Source organism: Panthera tigris, chromosome B4 (assembly GCF_018350195.1).
Source record: "Panthera tigris isolate Pti1 chromosome B4, P.tigris_Pti1_mat1.1, whole genome shotgun sequence".
Taxonomy (NCBI): domain Eukaryota; kingdom Metazoa; phylum Chordata; class Mammalia; order Carnivora; family Felidae; genus Panthera; species Panthera tigris.
The window spans coordinates 53,999,726-54,024,207 of NC_056666.1; the positions used below are offsets into that span (position 1 = coordinate 53,999,726).

The 24,482-nt window shown below is 41.8% G+C and overlaps 2 protein-coding genes across 2 annotated transcripts; both read right to left on the minus strand.

Moving 5' to 3' along the window:
* Positions 1-520: 520 nt before the first annotated feature.
* Positions 521-22,805, minus strand: LOC102971886 (cationic amino acid transporter 3-like). The gene is given in 2 exon segments (XM_042991879.1): positions 521-2,743; positions 22,283-22,805. A coding segment is annotated over 1 exon segment (1,779 nt). The 5' UTR covers positions 2,560-2,743; positions 22,283-22,805; the 3' UTR covers positions 521-780.
* LOC122240311 (cytochrome c-like) lies at positions 10,133-10,522 on the minus strand. The gene has a single exon (XM_042991906.1). It carries the CDS (start codon positions 10,448-10,450, stop codon positions 10,133-10,135), a length of 318 nt encoding a protein of 105 aa, XP_042847840.1. The 5' UTR covers positions 10,451-10,522.
* Positions 22,806-24,482: the final 1,677 nt, after the last annotated feature.

Genomic DNA, 24,482 nt, shown 5'->3' on the forward strand with positions numbered 1-24,482 from the left:
ACTTGTATACTGTATGTCCATTCATGTTGTTACAAATGGCAAGATTTCATGTTTTTTTTATGGCTAAGTAGTATCCCGTTGTTTGTATTTGTACATATACATACATGCACACACACACACACACAGGCCAATTTTAAAATGGGCAGAAGAATTAAATAGACATTTTTGGAAAGAAGACAAACAGACGGCCAACAGACATATGAAAATATGCTCAGCATCACTAATCATCAGGGAAATGTAAATTAAAACTACAATGAAATATCACTTTATACCTGTCAGAATGGCTAAAATCAAAACACAAATAAAAAGTGTTGGAGAGGAAGTGGAGAAAAAGGAACACTTGTACACTGTTATTGGGAACGTAAATTGGTGCAGCCACTGTGGAAAAGAGTATTGAAGTTCCCCAAAAAAGTAAAATAGAACTACCATAAATACACTATTTCAACAACTGGACATTTATCCAAGGAAAACAAAAACACATTTTCTAGTTTATTTTAATAATATTTTTTAAAGCCGGTAAGCAATTATGGATGCAACTGATAATGAAACAAGTAAAAACAAAGGGGGGGGGGGGAGGAAATGTAAAGACATATTCTTTGCTCCACAATAAATACACAACTCTATTCATGTTCCCCCAAACAACATGCCATGGGAGGTCTAGCTTTCCATGTGCCCAAAAGTATTCACCATTATTGTGCAGGGGACCGGACTGCATTCAAGTGTGATGATGTCAAAACAAATATGTACTGCATTCCTGAGTTCAAGTTCTACAGTGTAGCGCTAACTTAAGTGGGATTCAGCAACCAGGCTGTATTGGATCCCATAGCTAAAGTAGATAGCAAACCCAATCAGCATCCAGAAACCAATTGGGGCCCAGGTGCCAGCTGTCATCCGCATCATAAGGTAAACATTCACAAAGACACTCAGTAGTGGGAGGAGAGGCAGAGCAGGGACCTTAAAGGGAAGGGGACTGGAGCTCTGCGGCTGTCTCCAGATGACCCCAGTGATCCCAGTGATGAGCACCAGGAGCAGCACAACCAATGAAATCCACACTGCAGCTCCAGAATGCAGAACTGGCCACTGGGCCAGCACCAGGCAAAGAAGAGTAAGCAGCAGAGCAAGCAGTGAGGAGCAAACATAGACAACCCGGCCAGAGAGTGGAGTGGGGGTGGAGCTGCCTGGAAAAAGTAGTCCCTGTAGAGTCAGCTTCTCTTCTGCAGGTCCACTCTCATCCTGCACGTCTGCTTCATTTCCCCCTTTCTTCACCTCAGGCTGATACCTGAGGATGAGAACACAAAAGGCCACCAGGGAGTAAGCTAGCCGTGTCCCAATTGACATGAAGTCCAGAAGATCAGTGAGTCCAAAGAAGAATGCCATGATTGCTGCGATAATGCCAAAGATCACAGTGGCCATTATGGGGATGTACGTGCCAGTTTGGATCCCGGCAAGGACAGAGAACAGGAGGCCATCCTTTGCCATCATGTATATCAGCTGACGTATGGGGAACATATAGCCCAAGAGGCTGGCAGAAAGACTACAGAAAAATCCAAAAGCTACAACATAGTAGGCAGGGGCCCAGCCAACATGGTGAAATACCTCAGGCAAGGGGGTCCCAGGTTGAAGCTGGTAGTAAGGAATCATAAGTGTAAGTGCTGAAGAGACACCAAAATACATCAAAGTGCTGATGAACAGTGAAATCACAATGCCCATAGGGATGGAACGCTGGGGGTTCTGGGCTTCTTCAACTCTGGTAACAATGTTGTCAAAACCTATAAATGCATACAGACAGGTAGCTTCTCCATGGAGAATCCCATTGAGGCCAAAAGGCACAAATCCTCCAGTGCCCAGAGGCCCCAAGCTTGAGGTGTCATTGAGTCCAGCCTTTACTTAGTCCTCTTCTGTGAGCTTCCAGTTGTGCAGGTCCCCCTTAATGAAACCAGAGATGATGACAAAACTGAGAACTAAAACGCTCACCAATGTAACTACTTTGGTAAACGGTCCTGACTCTCTAGCCCTCAGAGTCAGCAATCCAATAAGAAACAACACAAGGGCCACAACACAGAAGCCTAGAATTTCTGCAAGGACCTGGGGAACATGCAGTAAGATGTTTTCGTGCAGGGTCTGAGAGATCTGGTTCCCAAACAGGTTGTCAAAAGCTAAGCTCCAGGCAAAGACCACAATGGCTGTACCAGCAACATAGGAAAAGATGAGGTTCCAGCCAGTGATGAAAGCCCAGAGTTCACCTATAGTGACATAGCTGTAGCGATATGCAGAGCCAGAATGGGGAACACGGGCACCAAACTCTGCATAGCACAGCCCCGTCAGCACAGAAGTTAGGCCGGCCACCAAAAAGCAGATCACAATGGATGGTCCGGCTTTATCTCTAGCCACTTCACCAGCTATGACATATATAACTGCACCCACTCTAGAGCACACACCCAGGGCCACTAAATCCAGAGTGTTCAGTCTTCTGCATGGGACATCCTCAGTTACCAAATGTTCCAGCTGACGTCTGCGTAGCAGCTTTTGACCAAATCTGAAAAGTGCCTGACTCAGCATTGTAGCTGGAGTTGAAGATTCTAGGATCAGAGAGCTGCAGGAAGTGTGGAGAGCCGAGAGTCTGGAGCTGGGTTCACTGAGTCTCAGTTAAGCCAAGTTGGGTTGTCACTGCTGAGTTCTATTGCTCAGGCTTGAAAGCTGATGCTTCGTATTTCATCTTATATGTGTTATTCTTCCATAATGCCTAAGTAAACAATAAGTATTTACTGAACAATGGTATTCAACCAACGCTTAGAAGTCTCAGGTTACCTGTAGAAGCCCAATATCACAGAAACTGACACTAAAGGACATCACAGAAAAACCAACCTTGCTTTCCCCCAGAAAAGTGCCAAGTACTTCCCAACATTCTGCTTTTTAATGAACTACATGACATATTTAAATTTGGGTACATATCATGTAGCTTCATGTACTAATTAAGCTATAAGACACAAGATGGCATGAATTTATTGTGCAACAATTCACATGTGGGATGTTTGGGCCATGCTTGAGCATGAATTATGGCACATTAATTCATTGACTAGAGGGCCTGATTGCAATTACATAACTATATTTTCAAATATCACCTGAGTTTAAATTAAAAATATTGGCCCCCCAGTATTTTTTTTTGATGGTTTTATTTTTGAGACAAAAAAAGCACCAAATGAAAAGGGACAGAGAGAGAGAGGGAGACAGGAACTTAGTAGGCTCTGTGCTGACAGCAGAGAGCCTGATGCGGGGCTTGAACTCACAAGCCATGAGATTATAACCTGAGCTGAAGTCTGATGCTTAGCCTACTGAGCCACCCAGGTGCCCCATTGGTCTCCCAGTCTTAAAATCTTTAGCCCAAAAATCAGCTAGCCAAAGTCAGATGTCACTTTGTCCCCCTTCCTCCTCACTCTGCATCTTCCATTTAACTGCAGTGATGACAAAGGGTATATAGTCCAAACCCTTCCCTTTACCCACCTAGGCCCACAGGGTGTTGTGAGAAGAGAGGAAGAGGGAGAAAGGGGCAAGACCTTCATAACTACTTCCAAAAAAGGAGAGGAGCAGGCTGTTTAGTAAGGAAACATTGGAGAGATAGGTGCAGTAGCCAACCAACAATCCATTTCTAAGAAGGGAGAAGAGATATAAAGGTGCTTTCATGAAGCAACCAGGCAAAATGTACTACAATTTTTACATCCATAGTTATGAGAGTATGATGGGTAGGAAGGAAAGAAGTAAGTCACTTAGCTCAGAAGCTCACAACCTAAACAATTTCTTCTGTCTCTTCCCTCTTTGGATTCCAGTAAAGAAGATGAGCTCATTTCTGCAGGAACTCTGCTCACTGGACACACTATGCTCTATAGACATCCTGCACCATCTGTGATGTCAGCTGCCAGCAGCCTGGAGAATCTGCCCTGCTCTGTGAGCTTATATTAAATCATTCACTTGTAACTCCTATTAATTTTTCATAAGTAGTTATTTTTAACTCATTCAACCAGGCTTTCAATATGCCAAATATGTTTTCTTAATGAAGGAATTTGCATGAGGTTCCCTCTCCTCCCCTGCTGCTATTCAAATGGGTCCCTCCCCAATGGGAAGCAAGGCTTTGAATGAAAAATTCATAGCAAAATCCTGGAGATGAATGGTGGAGAACAGAGAAAGCAAAGTCATGCAGCCCCCATTCTCCTCCCTACTCAGACTTGGTTTGAGAGAATTTTAGGAAATGTTGTCAGAGGTTTCTAAAGATAGAAAAAGCAAGTCAACATTGAAAAGTCTTCTCTACAGATTATCAAAAGGAACTCTTGGGTTATGGATCAGACCTTCCGTGTGCAAATCCATCTACACTCCTTATTTGCCACCACCAGTTCCAATTTTATGATTTACTAACAAGTACATGAGATAGATAAGGGGGGTGATCACTTCTTAATTCATGGAACTTTTCTACACTGTGAATGTGATTGACATGTCCCCCACCCACCCCCAGGCTTCAAACTCTTCGGTGATTCCCACTGATCTTCCTTCCTAGTCCTTCCTTCCTTCATCATCTGACCTGTGATTATTCCTTCAACTTCATCCCCTGCCCAGTTCCTGCTCTAGTGGTGATTTCTACACTCACCATGTTCCCTTGTCTCTAATGCCCTCTTGGCCCCTTCACATACTAACCTCCACTTCTTTTTCAGCTCCCAGCTCAGAAGTTATTTCCCCAGGAAGCCTCCTCTAACTCTTATGCTACCCTCCATATGTGCTCTCATAGCACCCGGGCTTCCCCCATGTGCCATTGATCCTAATGAATCAAAATTCCAGGTCAGCTTCCTGTCTCCTCAATTAGACTGTGAGTTGGGTGCTCAATAAATATTTGTTGAACAAATACACAAACTGAGAAAAGAAACCTGAAAGAGCACATAATCCAGAATTCCTATCTACTTGACTTTGAGATACATACTTTGTAGCCAAGCAACCTTTATAAACCTGGTTCAGGTAAAAATATAAATGGTGTTACTTTCCTTGTAGAATACAAGCAAAATGAAAAGTATGAGAGGAAAACCAACTGTGATAAAACCTTGACGGTACATCATTCATGGCAGGTATAAGGCACATGCGATGATAAAGAATTGTTTGTCTTTGAGGACACTTGTTTAAAAAAGATCGGGTTGCCTTGAGTTCTACACAGCCAACCACCAACACTCAATTAGAGAATTCTTACTTTTTGGAAGGCATCACACCCAGGCCCTATAATCTAGGTGGGATATCCTAAGGCAGACGTTCTCACTTCAGGGAACAGAGGGAGGCATAATGAAGATACTTGCGCACATTTTCAAACATCCTCTCCCTCTGGAGATTCTTGTCCAACTAGCCCCATACTTCCCATGACTGCTCTAAACTACCCAACTGATAAGAAATTGTCCTCAATTTCAAAGGGAAGAGATTCTAAGAGCTTTCTTTTCACAATAAGCAAGCACAGTTTGGTAGTTAGGAGTAAAGGCTCTGCAGGTAGATAGATGGTTCAGGTTCAAATCACAACTCTACCACATACTGGGTGACTCTAGACAAATTTGTTCAGCCCTCAGAACTTCAGTTTCCTCAAGTCAAAAGGGAACAAAAGTAATACTTCATAGAGTTGTTGTGTGGAGTAAGTGAAACAATACCTGTAAAGTAGTACTTAGCTCAGTTTCTAACAAACAATATATACTTAATATACTCTACCTGTTTAATATTAAAATCTGACCCAAGTGCCCAAACTTTAAAATTAATTAGTCTTTATAAATGTCTAACCTTGAAATCATCCACTAAAACTCAAGTCTGTTAGCTGGTCCTCCTGAGACAATGAAAACAGTTTTATTCCATATATTTTGCCTTGAAACTTAATTAGACACCGGCATAGATGTTAGTGCTAAGCACATGGGGGTCCTAGGCTTACTGAATTAGACCAGGCATCAAAAGATGCAAAGTTCAAATACAATTATAATAATAAGTATTATTACACAATTAGAATAATTGTGATATAGAATATTATAACATATATTATGATAATTATAATATATTTATAGAATATAATTATTATAATTAATATTAGAACAATATCTTTGTCTACAGATGCTTCATATTATTTCTGGAAAAGGCAGTGCTGGGTGCTATAGTGGCAAGAACAAGGAACATTATGTCAGAAATTTTGGATTTCAGCCCTGGCTCTTCTGCTTGTCTATATAAAGCAGGGTGATTTGTCTAATCTCTTTAAGCTTCAGTTCCAGGAACCTTACTTGACCTCCCTTACTGGATCAACATGGGAATCTGATGAGAAAATACAAACTATCATTCACTGTTGGTGGGAGTATAACTGGGCCCACCATTCTGAAGTACAACCTGAAGTACAACCTTGGAATCAAGAATGCACACATCCTCCCACCCCACAATCCCTCTCTGAGGTAGTCACTTAAAGGAAACTCCCAAGTTCATAAGGAGACCCATATGAGCACATTCATCACAGGACTATTTGTGGTAGCTGGAAGTTGGAAGCTATGCAAGAGTCTGTTACTAGAGGAATATATAAGTAAAATGTGTCCTATATGCATAATAAAATATTATACAGCAGGTCAGAGAAATAAGTAAATTTACAGACAGCAACTTGGGTAGATCTCAGAAACAATGTTAGGTAGGAAAAGTAAAAGGGGGATGAGGTGTAAGGCACAATGCCATTTATGTACATTAAAAAAAACAGCCATGGGTTTCCTGGGTGTCTCAGTAGGTTAAGTATATGACTCCTGATTTTGGTTCCGGTCATGATCTCACGATTCTTGGGTTTGAACCCCAAGTCAGGCTCCGCACTGACAACGTGGAGTCTGCTTGGGATTCTCTATTTCCCTCTCTCTCTCTGCCCCTCTTGCACTTGCTCTGTATCTATCTCAAAAATAAATAAACTTTAAAATGAAACAAAAACAAAAACAGCCCAAAAAATATTGTATGTTGATCAAGGATACACATATATCTGTTAAAAATGTCACATAATTCTTGTGCTCAAAACCTTCCACTGTTTCCCTTTTTATTCAGAGTAGAAGCCAATATCTGCATTTACAATGGCCTGCAAAATCCTCCAGTATTTGTCACTGACCCAGCTACCTCTCAGTATTCTGTTTCTCTCTTCTCCCACTCATTTTTTCTCTAGCCACTAGCCTCCTAATATACCAGGCAGGCCCTAACTCAGACCCTTGGTACTTGATGTCCCCTATAACTGTACCACTTCTAACCTAGATATTTGGATAGTTGCTCCCTTAACTGCATTTTGTGAAAAAGTACATTTGTAGCACAGCCTTCATTAGTCACTCCACTCCTAGCCACCCACAACATACCTTATTCACCACCCTTTTTTTCCATAGCACTTAATATTTAAGGTAGTATATGTTTTACTTACTCATTTGTTCATGATTTGTTTCACTCCAAAAGAAAGTAAGTTCTATTAAAGCAGGACTTTTTCTTTTCTCCTGGCTGTATTCCCTGTACCTACAGCTGTGTCTGACATATAGTTGGCACTGTGTAGTTGTTGAGTGGATGAATGCTTCTAAATACACATATAGACCATGGATTGAAAGAGTATTTGCTAAATACACTAAAGCAAGTGCCTCCAGTGAGGAGGAGAAATAAGAATAGAGATAAGAATGAAAGGGGAAAAAATGCATTTATATAGGACCTAACAGGAAGTGATGGTGCTAACAGTCCACGACTGAGGGAGGGTGGACTCCACTCTGTACTTCAGGTTCAACAAAGGAATTGCATGAGGTGATGTTGTGAGAGGACCTAGTTCATTGCCTAATAAATGGCAGGAACTCAGTAGATTTAAATTGAAGGAACTGGAATCGTGTAATTGCCAGGACTTGGAGAACACAGAGAAGAAATACCTGCTAGAAAGAGGGTGGAGAACAAGGAACGATGGGACACCCTTCCTACCAGTTACCTCTGAACCCATTTCCTTTTCCCCAATTCCTCTTTCTCCTCCAGCTCCTTTAACTGTTTCTGGATGCTTGTACCACATTTCTCCATCTGGGGAGCTGTCTCCAGCCACCTACCTCCCAACAAAGACACAACAGTGATTCTTAACATTTGTTGAATCGCACACCCTTCTGAGGTTGACCACCTCAAAAAAATGTTCTGCACTCTCCTGAAGTCTATCCATGGACCATGAGTCAGAATCCCAGAGGAGGACCATCTGAATGGCAGGGTGAGAGAGGGGTAAGGCTTTTGATCATTTGTTTCCCTCAACTGTGTTGTGCAGGGTGGTCTTTGTGCTCTTCCCACTTTTACTGAAGATGAGGGAAAGAGGGCTACAATAAAGTATGTAAATACCAGAGAAGCATCCCAAAGAACAAAACATCTGGGAACTAAATAATAATATTTTATGATTCCAACAGAAGCAGACAGAACAAGAGATGAACAAGCAAACTTATAGACAGGAAAGCAAATCCATGACTGGGAATCCTGAGAAAGCCTACCACAAATTCAGTTTATAACAACAGAGAAACATCAGCCTCAAATACCATGATCAGAAATGCTCTTTCTCCGTGCAATAACCTGTGATTATTCCAATTAGCTTATATTCAGTCCAGACTCTCTGACACAGCTGTCAGAGCCCCACATTAATTCTCCCCCTACCCTCAGGTCCATCACCTCCTTCCTAACTCAGCTCCTCACATCCTTGTTTACTGTTCCTGGAATGAGCCTTTGGCCTAGGTAAGTTACCTGCCCTGCCAGGAATGCCCTCCTCAGTCCTGTCTAGTTATGACAGGACTATCCCTTCTCAACCTCATCTTACATTTCCCCCGTTCCATGTCTAAAAAGACTTTCCTAAACTGATTCCCGTCTCCAACTATCCTCCCCTTCCTGCCAGCACTTACAGCCCAACCTGATGCTCAGTTGAAACTAACTTTCCCTTTCTGCATGTTAGTGTCCTGGGTGTGTTGTTTAAATTCCTTTACTGCCTAAAAGTTTTCAGAGGGCAGGACCAGGATCCATATACCTCCTCTTCTGAATTCCACACTTCCAGCCCCAATATTCACTACACAGGACTAGGATTTGCTCATAATTTTAGGAAACAACCATACAAGGCACTTAGGACAGAAAAAAATGAGTATATAGATGTATTCATTGACTAGCATATCTTGAGATTCCTATAAGTAGGATTTTTTTTTGAGACAGAGAGAGAAAGAGAGATTGAAAAGGGCAAACCCAGGTGGAAACAGGAGATTATAATATATACTATCATAAACATTAAAAAATTTTAAAAAGGGGCACCTGGATGCCTCAGTCCGTTAAACGTCTGACTTCAACTCAGGTCATGGTCTCACAGTTTGTTCATTTTGAGTCTCACATTGGGCTCTGTGTTCACAGCTCAGAGCCTGAAGCCTGCTTCAGAATCTGTCTCCTTCTCTCTCTGCCCCTCCTCTGCTTGCATTCTCTCTCTCTCTCTCTCAAAAATAAATAAACATTAAAAAAATTTAAAAAGAATATGCACCATCATTTATTTCAAGAGCAATTCCTAATGAGGGCCCTGGGTCTGTGAATCTCCGTTTAATTAGGAAACTGTCTCTCCCAAAGGTGGTGCTTCCTTAGGGGAGGTGCTTAAAGAATTGTAGAGAGGGACCAGAGGACATGAAGCCAGGTTGTATGAAATAATACCCCAGCCTTCCCCTTTCCTCCCTCTCCTCCCTGGGTTTCTCTCAGTATCTAAGCAACTTCCAAACACCAAAACAAAAGTTCAATCCCATGTCCCCAAGAAGAACCACTGTCAAATCCAATATCCACCCACTAAATTAAGGCCTTCTTGCTTTCCCAGCCAACCCTATCCACTCTTCTTTGTCCTGTAGGTCATTGTGTACACTCCTCTAAGAAGGGAACTGCCCTCACTCTGCACCTTTCCCTTTCAAAACATTTTTCCAAAACAGTAAGTTCCACTGGTTCCCGTGGTTGGATGTTAACACTCCTGCCAATCAGGGAGTTGGCCTTATGGCTTCTGAATCGCTTCAAAGAGATTTGGATACCAGCTGCTTCACTAGAAGTTTTATAAAGACAAAAAAAAGTCCTGAGACATTTTTTGTTTTGTAATAAATAAGGCAGTGGCCAACTATTACTCCTTAGTAGCTTTTTTGAGATAAGCTATCAAGTCTGCTCTTTCCCCTGCCTTCTTAATGCCAGTGAAGATCATTTTTGTTCCAGGGATGTACTTCTTGGGATTTTCCAAATACTCCATCAGTGTCTCCTCTCCCCAGGTGATGCCTTTGTTCTTGTTGGCGTCCATGTAAGAAAATCCAGGGGCTTGACCTGTCTTTCGCCAAAATAAACCATGGAGATTTGGCCCAGTGTTGTGCTTGCCTCCCGTTTCCACAGTTTGGCACTGGGCACACTTCTGAACAAAAATCTTCTTGCCCTTCTCAACATCACCCATTTTTAAATCGGGTTCTGGCTGGCCGAAGTCCGGGGTCTTCACTTCCAGGCCTGCTGTACCCGCGTGGGCCCCAGTTGCAGCACCTGGGCACTAACCTCGGCCCCACCCATATACCCACCAAGGCAATTGTGTGCCCCTATGGCTGAGGTTCCCCTGCCCCTGCTTCAGCCTCCCTTTGCGGCTTTGCGCTCACTGCTCTTTGGTTGTGCGCAAAGCGAAGGTGCCTGCTCACAAGCCGAAGGTCTAACTCTCTCCAGTAAGTGTGGTTTTAAATTCTAGTTCAGACATCTTACTTATATCTGTTGATTAAATCCTGGCCATCATTTCTTCCTATTCTTTGTTTTGGCATGAATTCCTCCATCTTCTCATTGTGGAGGAAGAAAAAGATTAATAAAAATTAAAAAATGAGAACAAAAAAAATCAAATAAAGGAAGCTAGATATTAGGTGTGTTTTGGTATGCTTATTGAGAAAAGCTGGATAGAATAGAGAAAAAAAGAGAAAGGGAAAATGTTAAAAAAATAAAAAAGTTTTCAACCATAAAGTAGAATAAAATAAAGAAAATGAAATAGAATAAAAATTAAAAAGTTAAAACAACAAAACAATAAAAAGAATTTTCTCTTTCTTTAGACAAGAAAGAAAAAGAAAATAAAGAAAGAAAAAGGAGAACAACCTAACCAAAAATGGAAGAAAATTAACAAATAAACAAAGGATCCAGCACACAGAATGAAACCTAAATGAAGTTACATCCAGTTTCTTCTATAACTGAAACTTTGCAGCACACTATAGTCTGCAGACTAATAAGCCTGTGGAAGGGGTTTGTGCTGGTCTTCTGGGGCTGTGCCTGGAGGGCACAGGTGGATGGGGCTTTGTGTGAGGGCTCCTTCTTCACTTGGTGGCACTACTTAGCTTACTAGGGTCATCTGTGTGTGTGCACACATGCACATGCACATGCTAGATGTGAAAATGGCTTCACCCAGCTCCCTAGTCTCTGGCACAGGAACCCCTTGCCCTCACCGACCTGTAAACTCCCTCCTTTGTCTCAGGTTTTCATCTGCTCCCCACCTCTTCTCTGTCAGTATCCAAACTGTCTGTCTTCCAGGTGGCACCTTCCTCCAAAGTTTTATCTGAGATGGAACTGTGTTTCAAAAACCCCACACTTCAGAGACCACTCCACTTGGACCCATGCCAACTCTCTGGGAGATTGGTCTTGCCCAGCAATGTCCAGGTGCCAGCTTGTCTCAGAAAATATTAATGCAATTACACTGTGGCAGAGGTTCAGAGATTATGACAAATCACAACACACAGCCTGTGCAACACACAGAGGGCAGTTTTGCTGTCCTTTGGCATCTTTGTTCCAATACCACAGCAAACATGGCTGCTCTCTGGGGTCAGCCTGGAGTTTTGCTAGTGGGGAGGCCATATAACCTCTATCAAATGCACTGTAATCAGGGGAAGTACTTCTTCTCATGTGGCACCCCTCAGAACACATTGCCTGCTCCAAGGAATTCATCCTACTTCCTCACCACAGCACCGCCAGGCACTGAGCTCTGAAACTTCACACTCTGCACTCCACTGTTTATAGAATCCTGGCAGCAATGAAATCCTCTCCTTTTTCCCTGTCAATGGTTTCTGGGAACAGATTTTTTGTCCAGTCCCTTGCGAGTGTTTTCACTTTTTCTCTCCAGCTACCTCCAGGGAGAGTGCTTTACTTGTGCAATCCCGATGTGCTTCACTCTCCCCCTTTCTCTCTGTCTTCTCTCCATGAAAATGGCTCCCTACACTCCAAGGCTCTGCAGCTTTTCTCTCTACCAAATCACTTCTCCATACCACATACCTGGCAAGTTCTCTGGCTCCAATTATGCAGAATTATATTGTTCTGTGAATCCTCAGATCAATTTCTTAGGTGTTCAAAATGGTTTAATGCTGATATAGCAGTGTTTCAGGGATGAGACAATCTCAGGGTCCCTATACTACTCTGTCATATCAACATCTCCGTCATGAAAACCACCTATTTTTGAGAAATAACAAAGAGGCATGTGGGGCCAGGACAGAATAAGTAAGGGGGAAGCAGGAGAGGATGATCAAAGAGAGAAGCAGGAAGCCTGATCCTTCACATAGGGTCTGAGAGTCACCGTGAAGACTTTGGCTGTTACTTTGGGTGTGATGGAAACCCTAGAAAAGCTGATAGTTTTACATGTTGCCTACTGATTTTAATGTTTGGTGAGCTAAGTATTGGGTTCTCAGTTTTAAAAAGGTTTTGTGAGTTAAATATTGGGTTCTCAGTTTTAAACAAGGCATGAAAATAAGTTTTGCAGAGCTCTCAATAGATAACTTGTGGGTATGAAACAAAATGAGGGTTGAACATGCTGTGTTCTTGCATCTGCCTCCCTAACTAGATGCCAAAGAAGAAATTCCATTCACCAGCATGGGAGAATAACATGATGAATTGACTTGACTGAAGCTGTTCACTTTCTGGATTATCTCTAGACAGGACTCCATCACTTATAAATCAAACAAAAGTCATTTTAGCATCACTCACTATTTAATGTTATTCTCTAGCATTATTGTGGATAATCAGGAGCTGACATGAAGATAAAAAGATGTCTTTCTGTAACCTGGTGAAAATAAGGACTGCAAAGATAAGGGTAGGTAGACTCTCAGAAAGAGGGTAGGAATCATGTGAATCAGGCACTGCAAGCCTTGAAGAATTACATCTATGAATCCAGTCCCAAGCCCCAGATGCCTCAGGAAGAACTGTCAGAAATGTCTGAGATGCTCAGAGCTGGAGAGAGAAAGGGCCCCAAATGGAAGCCTGAATACACATTTCTGAAAAGTAAAGAGTAACTGTCATAACCTCATTTCCCCCCAGGAAACAGGGATGAAAGCTTCTATATCCACGTGGCAAATCCAAAAAGTTATATATTTTCTTAACACAAATCAAGAAAGAATGGCCACCCAACCACCATTTATAAATGTTAAAAAAAATACACACTTGTGTGTGTGGAGAGATGAAGTGTAGAGAAGGAGAGAATTATGGGGTTGTCCCAGCTGGGAAAGTAGGAGAGACAGAAGTCAGTTTTCACTATGGCATTCTTAGGATTCTAATGGGGGTGAGGGGAGGGAAATATAGTAAAATCTGGAAATGTAAATAACTAATTTCTCTTGGCAAGGAAACATGCCATGTACTCCTAGTTTCTGTGTGCTGTGTTTTCCCAGCTAAGGACCATCTACTCATCCTCCACTCTCAGCACACTATGATCACCACCCAGTTCTAGGGTAAAGAGACTCCACAGATTGCCTCACATCATAGTCCCAATCTCATTTCCCTTCTCTCTGGGATCATTACAGAGGTCCTGTGTTATCTTTAAGACTTCAAACATGTATAATAAAAACGGGAGTAGCCCTCAAGTAGCAAAATAATAGACCTAAGTGGCAGTGAACATCTTAGGTCATTCATTCATTTAATAAACATTAAGCACCTTATAAACGTCAGTCCTAGTGCATGATGCTACAAACACAATGGGGAAGAAAAAGATGTGCCCCATGCCGACGTGGCACTCATTGCTGTCAACAATGTTCTTATATAAATTGTGTAACCTGAATCTAATGATAAAAAATGATCAGTGTACAAAGCAACCTTCCAAAGAATATTGATTTGTTATAAAACTGACCTGTACTGTTCAAAACTGTCCATGTCAGGAATGACAGGCTGAGGAACTGTTGCAGATTAAAGGAGAATAAAAAGACATGACAATCAAATGCAATGCAGAACGCTGGACTGCACAGGGATTAGGCAGAAACATTCTGCTATAGAAAAACTGGACATTTGGGGCGCCTGGGTGGCTCAGTCGGTTAAGCGTCCGACTTCGGCTCAGGTCATGATCTCACGGTCCGTGAGTTCGAGCCCCGCATCAGGCTCTGTGCTGACAGCTCTGTCAGATTCTGTGTCTCCCTCTCTCTCCGCCCCTCCCCTGTTCATGCTCTGTCTCTCTCTGTCTCAAAAATAAATAAACGTTAAAAAAATTTTAAAAAAAGAAAAACTGGACATTTAGTAAACTTTGAATATGGGTCATATTTTATTCACACACACACACACACACACACACTGGAGATAGCAAACAAATGTGGCAAAATATTAATAATTGCTCAACCTTGGTAAAATATAAATGGGTGTTAATTATACTATTCCTGCAACATTCTGTAAGTTGGATATTTTTCAAACTAAAAGGGTAGAAGAAAAACAAGAATGTCCCCATAGTAAACGTTATGGATTCTTTTTCCCTGAATGTCCTTTATAAACAACCTTGTCATTATACTTGTTTGGAATCGAATCCCACCCTGAATGATCTAGCCCCAGATCAGGAACTTTAGATGAGAGGAGTGGGTGGGAAGATAGAGCTCTCTTGGCTTTGATTTACAACCAAAACTCAACAGCAAAAATTACTGGAACAAAACCACAACCATGGCTCATGTTAGCATGGTTTTTAAAATCCCATATCCTTACTGTCATTTTGTAGGATGAACATAGACTAATAAGCCAGGGCCCTAGACTTCAACTCTAGAGGCATTGGGAAACACGTGAATGGGCATGAGGCAGAGAAAAATGGGATCTGGCAAATAGGGGTACCAGGTATATGTCCAAAATTTGGGGATACATTGAGGGGGGACAAAGAGAACCAACATTTGTTGAGCTGCAAGTAATGTACATATGCTATTTCATTTAACCCCCATAACATCCCAGTTAAATAAGTATCATTATTTCATTTTACAGACTGAGAGGTTAGACAACAGTCCCAGGCTCATATAGCCAGTACAAAGAAGAGCTGGAATTTGAATTTTGTTCTTTATTATTTCAAAGATGATAATCTTTCTACTGCATGCAGCATGCTACCTCCACAAAAAGTCAAGACTTCAGGGAATAACTATTAAAGGAGTATTTGAGCCAGTTATTTTATCTGTGCCAGGGTTACCTTCTGCTAATCTCTTCCCTTTCCTCACAAATAGATACTGATCAGCCAGAGCTGCAAGTACTGGGACCATCAAATCTGAGAACTACAATTAAATCTTATCTTGCTAAACTCCAAACCTAACCTAGGGTCAAATGGTCTCCAGACTATGCTTTTAGACTCCAAGTAAGATTCCAAAGCATCCATGTAGCTATTCCAATAGTTCTGGGATATGATGTTACAGATAATTGTAATTCCTACCCACAACTTCAGCCCATCTCCTTTCACTTGGCTTTTTGTGGAAATACAGGGTAATAGGTCTTTAGATGCCAAATATAAATTGTCCTCCCACGACTTCTTTCATCATCCTATTCTTTTATCCAATTTTTGTAGTTATTACCTCATTATTAAAATGAAATAAACCCACATTCATGCAGTTAGGGAGCGCTGGAGAAGAAAATGAAACCTTGACTCTCATTGTGTAAAGGAAGATGGAGAACAGACATTTTCTAAAATGAGAGCCCAATGGCAGGAAGATGGTTACAATTTCTTGGACAACCTAAATATCTCTAGTTTGGGATCCCAAACCTCAGCCATCACCCAAGTCTTCCAGACAACAGTCTGTTGGCACATACTGTTAGGAATAATCTGTTACAAAGGACAGCCCCAACTGGAACATAAGAGGTTAGAATGCAGATGGTGACAGTTTAATGACTATAGTTTAACAAAACATTTTTTAAGGTTCCTAATTCACCTGGCTATTTGCTCCCCAGATGTGGCTGCCAATCAGGCAGACTAGGAATGTGTGCCAGAAACTGAAATGTCCTCTTATCCTTAACCCAGAAGAACCAGTACCAGAAAAATGTTAGCTCACTGATCATTCCAAAATTTGATTAACCACTTTCAGAGCTAAAATGGCAGAGTGTTGCTGCAATAGGACTTCAGCTATTTCAGAGTGATCATTCTGACTTGGTTGTTGTTGAAAACAGGAGACCTGATCTGGTAGAAAATATAAAATGGGAATTAGGATTCCCCATTGTGACCCATGTCTGTGACCAGCTCTGAGCTCACAGCACCTAAAACAAAGTTAGTATTTATTAATCACCCATGGACATCAGGCATCAGTAAGACCTCTTTGTCTGTTTTTGGATCTCTTCATTATTTTTTTAAGTTATTAAGGGATATGAACTTGAGATAAGGAATAATGGGCATTATGAACATGATATTGGTACAGGAAGATCAACAGAAAAGATAAAGGCTTTCCTTTCTATTTTAGTTTCAAAAGGAAGAAAACCTCAAATATATCCAGAAACAAGGGGATTGACAAAGCAGCCTCTAAGGATCCTGACCTTATTCGGGGAAAGTGCATAAAAATTTGGAACAAATCTAAAGAATTCCATCTGAACTCATTGGTTTCAGATATTTGGGGATCACCAACCTAGACCTCAGTTCAATTCAGATGACATGAAATCACTTAGACATTTAGAACCTTGTCCACAGTAGACCTGTATCTAGTAACTTCCTATGGTTTGCAAATATTGCATGTCTAAGGCCAGCTTCCTGCCATACTCTCTGGTTCACCCTCCTGCTCCATAAGATTGGTAACTCTGAACAATGAGATGCCCTCAGCTCTCACTAAGATTCACCCTGCTGCCCTTGAAGCAGGATAAAGCCCTGAAATACATTCTTCCTGATCACTACATGCAGCCGATAACTGAAGTGTAAGTTCTCTCTACCCTTCCTTCTGGAAAATGACACTTTCCTCAAGTCTTAAAAAGATACACACACACACACACACACACACACACACACACACACACTCCCAACCAACCTGCAGTTTCCTCTTCTCTGTTAAGTCCAAACTTCTAAGATTGTATTGCCAAGGTTCTTTTTTCACTGTTATTCTACCACTTACTCCTACTGCTAACTTTTGTGGCTCCTGCTTGGACAGAACAAATCTTTTCCCACACATGCACATCTTGCTAGCATTAACATCAGCCATCACAGAGACTGCCTTTCTCTGCCTAGAACAAGCTTTTTCCAAATTTACTCAACATGACCCTCCTTCCCCAAGCTTCTCTAGGCACACCTACACAGAGATACCTGATCTCTCCAGTATTCTCCAGTATGCTCTCCTTGCCCCCTGATCTCCCTTCATTAATGTCCACTAGCCGAGAACTTTGCCCTAAGTAGACACCCAGTTAAGGAAGAGGGTAGGAATAGTGGGTGGTGAGGTGGTACTGGGAGCAGAGGGTGCTTCTGCTTGCCTTTTCTTCCCCAGCTGAAGCCTAAGGTACAGAGAATTAAACAGTCATGTCCAAAGAAGTCCCAAGATTTACATTCCAGTTTGGTTATGTCACAGATCCAACACAACAACTGAGGCCCAAGTCGCTTTCACCACAACAAAGTGAAAGTACAAAGGAAGTAACCCAAGTCAGTTGAAACAAAGTGCATTATCTGTGACCTTTATGATTTTATCCAGTGTCATCTCTTTGATGTTTGACAATTGAACAGATAGACAACACAGAGTTTTATTACTTCCACTGCTTTACTTTATTTGGAAAATAAGCCAACTAATGCTTTGGCCTTAGGCTACATGACATAAGACTGAAGCTGCATAATTGCATTTAAGGCTAGCCTGAAGAAAGGAGGAATGTACAATGCTCAAATGATTGAATGGTGTGTAGAACATGATTTCACCTGTTTCAGGATTTTAGGAATGTATCTCTGAAATTCCTTTAGATTCTAAGTTCCTGGAGAAAAGAATTTTCTCTATTTGTTACCATTTTTCCTGTACTGTCTATAAATAACTACACAAATGGATTCAATGTACTTTGAGCTGGGTCTGAGTGAGAAATTTGATCGTTCCTCAAGTAGAAGCCACATAAAATTTCTAAGTGAGAAGGACTGGATTCAATCTTTTAAAGATAAGATTTCAACTAAGCATAAATGAATACAAGGGAAAATTCCAAGTTAGAAAATTTAGGCACCACACTGATTCTTTGTGCAAAAGAACTCTAACAAAATCAACATTTTTCTTCCCCGTAAATTATCAACACCACCACTATTATGCCAAAATCATAATACATTCAGTTACACACAGTGCAAGAACAATGGTGGCAAATACAGAATCCCCCTGTCTGGGAACTTACAACCAAGGGCATTTCGTGAAGACCTCCACCCTGCCAAAATAAGTGAAAGATACATAAACTGTGAACCAGGAAGGGTATTCCTCAGTCACAGCAAGAGTATGTCAAGATCCCAGATGGCTTCCTAGTTGATGGAAGGTAAGAGTAGTAAGGACCTCATTTTCCAGTGTTGGCAAGACTACTGAGTATGTGCTGTGCACCATGAATCAACCTGAGAATGCTGCATGGAAGAGAGGGGCATTACCCTCATCTTGGCCTTGTGTATATCTGTTTCCCAGGAAAACATCAGTTCAAGCTACATTGTCAGCCTTGGACTTACTCTAATAAATAGACCCTCTTTTAGGCCTTCCTTCCATACCCCCCACCAAAAACACAAAACAAACTTCATCACATCTTGAAATAGTAAATCCATTTTGCCTAACTAAACAGATCCAGATAAATATTTGCTACAGATATTAGTAAAGATCTAGATACTAAAATATAAGAATAATATAAAAATAATTATTCTCATTCTTGGTCTGTGCAGAAAAGGAAAGGAGAACCCATTGCAATAGTAATAAGTGTGTTTCTTCTCCTCTGGGGATAGAGAAGTAAAGGTCAGGTAGCTTCCCTGAAAAGTTGGAAAGAAAGCTGAAGTAACCAAATTCAGCTCTTACTAAGGAAAATAAATATCCGAACTAATGTCCCAGGAGTCTTCTGAGAACAACCTCACCAAATGGATCACTTACCAGACATCCTCCCAACTGGAATCTCACTTTGTGGTATACTTTGCATGTTACTTGAAAGCAGCCTTTGTCTCCCTTTCTAAAATAAAAATTCCTTAGGGTAGAATCTGCTTCATTTTTTCTCATAAGGCTTGAAACCCTTATTATGCAAGTAAATATTACCAGGTGCAACCAAGACTTCAGCTTGAAGGCATGGCAACCCCCAAACTCATTAGACCAGGAGGAAACACATCCACCTCCACCTACTCACCTACCTACCCTAGCACCTCCAGGCCTACACCTCTCAAATACCATTCCAGTCTGGCAGAAGCTGAATTCTGAGTCAGTGAAAACCCATCCTGATGCAAACTAACATGATCCAAACAAACTCTATGTAGATCAAACACATCCAGCCAAATATAGACCCAAATCTATGTAGATGTAGAACAAAACATGTCTGCTTCCTTCCCACAATGACAATGGAGTCCCTGGTACATGCACACACTACATTAGCATCATTTAACCATTATTTGGGTATACAATCAGAGAGCCATAACTTTTGTAGAGGTTGTGTAGACTCCATATTTTCTAGTATCATTCTAGGATGGTTGTGAAAAGGCACCTTTTCATAGTCATTTTGGGATAACTGCAGAGAAGACAAAGTTAAAAGCAACATTCCGCATTCATGATTTGACATATTTACAGGTTTAATTTCAATCATAATCCATTTTTGAAATTCTTAATATTTCAAAAACACCAAAACAAGATAATCAACTTGACAAATCAGAAAGCTTGAGCTTCTGCTTCTAAAGGTCTTCAGAAATTAGATGCACTACCAGGAAGAATCAGAATTAGAATTTCCATACAAGAATAAGAAAGAGATCTGGGGAATGCCAGTCTGCACATGCAGTTAAGGGATTAGAAAGGGATGTGATACATTGATGTCAGCAGTGAAAATCAACTTCTTCTCTTCTTCCCCCTATGCTTCTCCATTCCCTTTTCTCAGCCCCAAATCCTGTCTACACAGAACACCTGATAAAAGTTCTCAGGAGAAACCAGTAGAAGGAAATCCATCTGGCTGTCTACCTTATTTTCCAAACAACTTAATGTAGGATGGCCTTTATCTACAGTGAGCACTGATCAAAAACCACTTTTTCCAAGAAGCTTTGTTGAATACTTTGTTTTTTCCCCCAAGCCCTTCCTTTCCTTGAAGGCACAGATTCTAGAAATCCATCTAATAATCCCATCTATCACTATACTCTTGTCTCCACTTTTAGACTAGTCATTTTGAGTGGTCAGAACCACTGGTTCTTTCTTCTGTGTCCCTCTTCACAATATACACTCTCAATAATATACTGCACACAAGGTGGTTTTGGAAAGCCAACTATCTCTCTGGTTATCTTCTTTCATATCTTTAAATGTGTCCTTCTGTCCTCCCATGTAAGGACTCAACTGTCTCTTTCTCTCTATCCTCTCTCACAAGACTGTGCTTGTTTCCCCTCATAGCCCTGCTGTACATCTTCAATATCTCCCTTGTAATATTAATTTGTTTGGCTTTGTTTTGTTTTAGGAATGTCACCAGATTATCTGAGTCATGTGAAAGTTGTATCATGACTCAAAGTGCTGTGTTCTTATCCAAATAATGGTCAATATGATTTCTCCATCAAGACCCATCTGTCTCACCCCAGCTCAGGCATTATAATCTACAACAAATAACTTCTGCCACCACTTTGCAAGGGACACTCTATCTATTTTTCCTTATTCTTTCTAATCCCCACTCTGCTTTGTGATTTCTGCAGTAATAAAATAAAAAAGGGATGAGAATAAACCAAAAGAATATAATTGAAAAACTATTTTGATTAATTTGGAATATACTTGTTGAAGAAAAATGGACTTTCCACATGATTTTGCTAAACTAAGTTTAAAATGAATCTGCCTTCTGGAAGCACATAATATGTCTCAGTTGATAATGGACAGAAGTTGCCCAAGAATTGCCAGAGGGTAAGAGAAAGACAACCTAGAAATAAACATTTGCCACATATAATCAATAAAACAGGTGCTGTGCTTGGATAAGTGTTATCTAGGCTTCTGGTGTTTGGGTACTGTCCACATGTACATGGAAGTCAGGAGGAGGGTGGAGAACAATTTAATATCCCCATCGATTTTAAAATTAAACAGTTGCAAATATATTTTGGGATAACAGCAAACTGCCTTTAGGAGACCCTGTGTTTTAAGACCAATAGGGAGACAAACTCCAGGGGAACTTGGTAAAATTGCCTGCTACAGCCTGAGCTTGCCTATAATCAATCCCCACCACAACTTTTGAAAATTAGATAAGAAAGGCAGGGAGAGACATTCAGCAGTTGTAAAAATAGATATCTAGCTCTTTGAGCATGGAGGAAGAAGTCCCTCAAATCCTCTGTCATGGTGGTGGAACACTTTATACAGCTGACCTACTACTCTGCAAAGTCCACAACAATGTCCACCCTAAGAGGATATGATACAGAGACTTAAAATTTCCAGTGAGAAAGCATGACAAAACACGAAGGAAGCAGCAAACCCAGGTGGAAGAATATTCATTAATTCAAAGAACAGGTCTAAGCATACAGTGTGCTGGGCGCTGTGGGAAAGACAAAGATGGATAAAACAAGCTTGGCACCAGCTCAGAAAGGAAAGACAAGGGAGGAGGACAGGGCAAAGAAGAAGGAAGGATGCCAGAGAAGGTCAAAGGAATAACCTCCCCTAATTAATATTTTCCTCAGCAGAGCTGAGAAGGTTTCTGGTCTGGAGGAGAAGAGAGTGCAGGCCTCTAAACCACTCTGACCCCAGCAAACCTACTTGCCATTCCCAAACTCTCAAGGTCTCTGATCTGCACGGCCCTCCCCCCATCCAGAGTCTGGTTCTGGCGCTATGAAATACCCTCTGCTCTAAAGCCCGAGTCCACAGTTGGTGGAACTCCAGGCCAGCCTTCTTGCTCTCTGGCTCTGTCTGCATTTTCTTGCCAAACTCTGTAAATAGGAGAAATCACTTACCAGGTGCTTTTCCTACCCCAGAGGAGGAAGACCTGAAAGAAAGGGTAAGTAAAACCCAGGGAGAGGGAAGTTTACCCAAGCAGAGTCAGGACCAGGAGTGGAGCTTAGCTGGGCCCACAGGGAGTTGGGGCCATCCCAAGGCAGGGCCTTCTGGAGGTGGAGCCCATGAGAGGCAGGGCCCTTGAGAGGCGGGGGCCTCAGGAGGCAGGGCCCTCAGGAGGCAGTCACAAGGGAATGGTAAAGAGTGAAGGAAGTAGATTAGGCAAAATCTAGAGGAAAGCTGGAGGAGGGCGATGGAAGACTAGTGGGACCCTACATGAGTGACTTGGTTGACTAAGAGCTTAAGTGGGACTTTGTTGGAGACTTTTTGGAGGCAAGATGGAATTTAAAAGGAAACAAGCTTCCGAGGATCCTGGGTTTGGAGGAGGTCCTGGTTGGCAGGAGGAGAGTGAGGGAAGCCATGTGGAGTCCAGTCTATGTCATTTGGAGGCCACTCCCAGATCCAGCTAAAGAGTCCTCTAAGCAGCTCTCTAAAAAGGATGGAAGCACTCTCTAAAGCTGCCTGTTCCAGAATCTCCTACTAGGTTCCTCTATTATCACCATCCATCCTGCCCTCTCACCCATGTTTCCCATCACTCCAGGAATAAAATTAAAAGAGATCTGGCTTAGGCTTCACCATAAAGGACTTTCTGAGATAGTCATTCAGAGTTTGTAGCATATATATATATATATAGTCCCTGTCTAGAGAGCTTCCTGCTCTAAGTAATCAAAACTAGGGCTGCCAAGACCCTGAATGGTGACCAAAAGAAGGTGCCATCTCATTCCCCTTGTCTTTCTCTGCCTGACTTATTTCCCTTAGCATAATACATTCTACTTCCATACACGTTATTGCAAAAGGCAAGATTTCATTGTTTTTGATCGCTGAGTAATATTGCATTGTGTATCTTGCTGAGCAATGTCCTGGTACCAGCTTGTCCCAGAAAACATTCACCCAATTGTGCAGTGGCAAAGGCTCAGAGTTTATGGTAAATCACAACACACACCTGGTGTCAGGCTTTGCTGCACTCAGCTGGTATCTTTTCACTATAGCAGTAAACGTGGCAGCTCTCTGGGGTCTTCTGTGACTTTTGTCCACAGGGAAGCTGTATGGCCTCTACCAAATGCAGTCCAAGCAGGGGAACCACTTCTCCCCATGTGGCACACAGACCACTCATACCAAGCTGCCTGCTCCTGAGGACTCGCTTTCCTTCCTCACCAGAGCATAGCCAGGCACTGAGCTCTGAAACTTCAGACTCTGTGCTCCACTGTTTATAGAATCCTGGCAGTAATGAAACCCTTTCCATTCTCCCTAACAATGGTTTTGGGGAACAATGGTTTGGGGAACTTCCAGTTCCCTGCAAGTATTTTCACTCTTTCTGTCTAGCCTCTTTCAGGGATAGTGCTTTGCTTGCATGACCCCAATGCGCCTCACTTTCCCCCCTTCTCTTTCTCTCTCTGTCCTCTGTGAAAATGGCTTCCTACACTTGGCATCTCTGTGGCTTTTCTCTCCCTCAATTCACCTCTCCACACCACAAAGCTGTCGTGTTCTCTGGCTCAAATTATGCAGATTTTGCATTATTTCTCAGGTCAATTTCCTAGGTGTTTATAATGGTTTGAGGGGCACCTGGGTGGCTCAGTCAGTTAAGCATCTGACTTGATTTTGGCTCAGGTCATGATCTCACAGTTCATGGGTTTGAGCCCCTCATTGGCCTCTGTGCCTACACAGGGAGGAGGCTGCTTGAGATTCTCTGTCTCCCTTTCTCTCTACCCCTCCCCTGCTCACTCTCTATCTTTTTCTCTCTCTCAAAATAAATAAATAAACATAAAAAAATAAATAAAATGGTTTCATGCTGAACTAGGTGTGTTTCAGGGACGAGACATACTCCACCATCTCTTTAGTCTCTGAGTTTGTTGTATTCCTTACCACAGCGCTAATTCTCACTACATTACCATGCATTATATCCTGAAGCTCCTATATTATTTCCCACATTTTACAGGTGAGTAAGTCCAGGTGAAGAGGCTACATGGGGAACAACATGGCTGGTATTCCAACTCAGCCCAAGACCTCTTGCTTCACAACCAGGGAGGTCCTGGCAGAGACTGGGAGCCAGAAGGCAACACCTGAAGCTTCACAACAGGAAGGAGAGGAGGAAATAGGTTG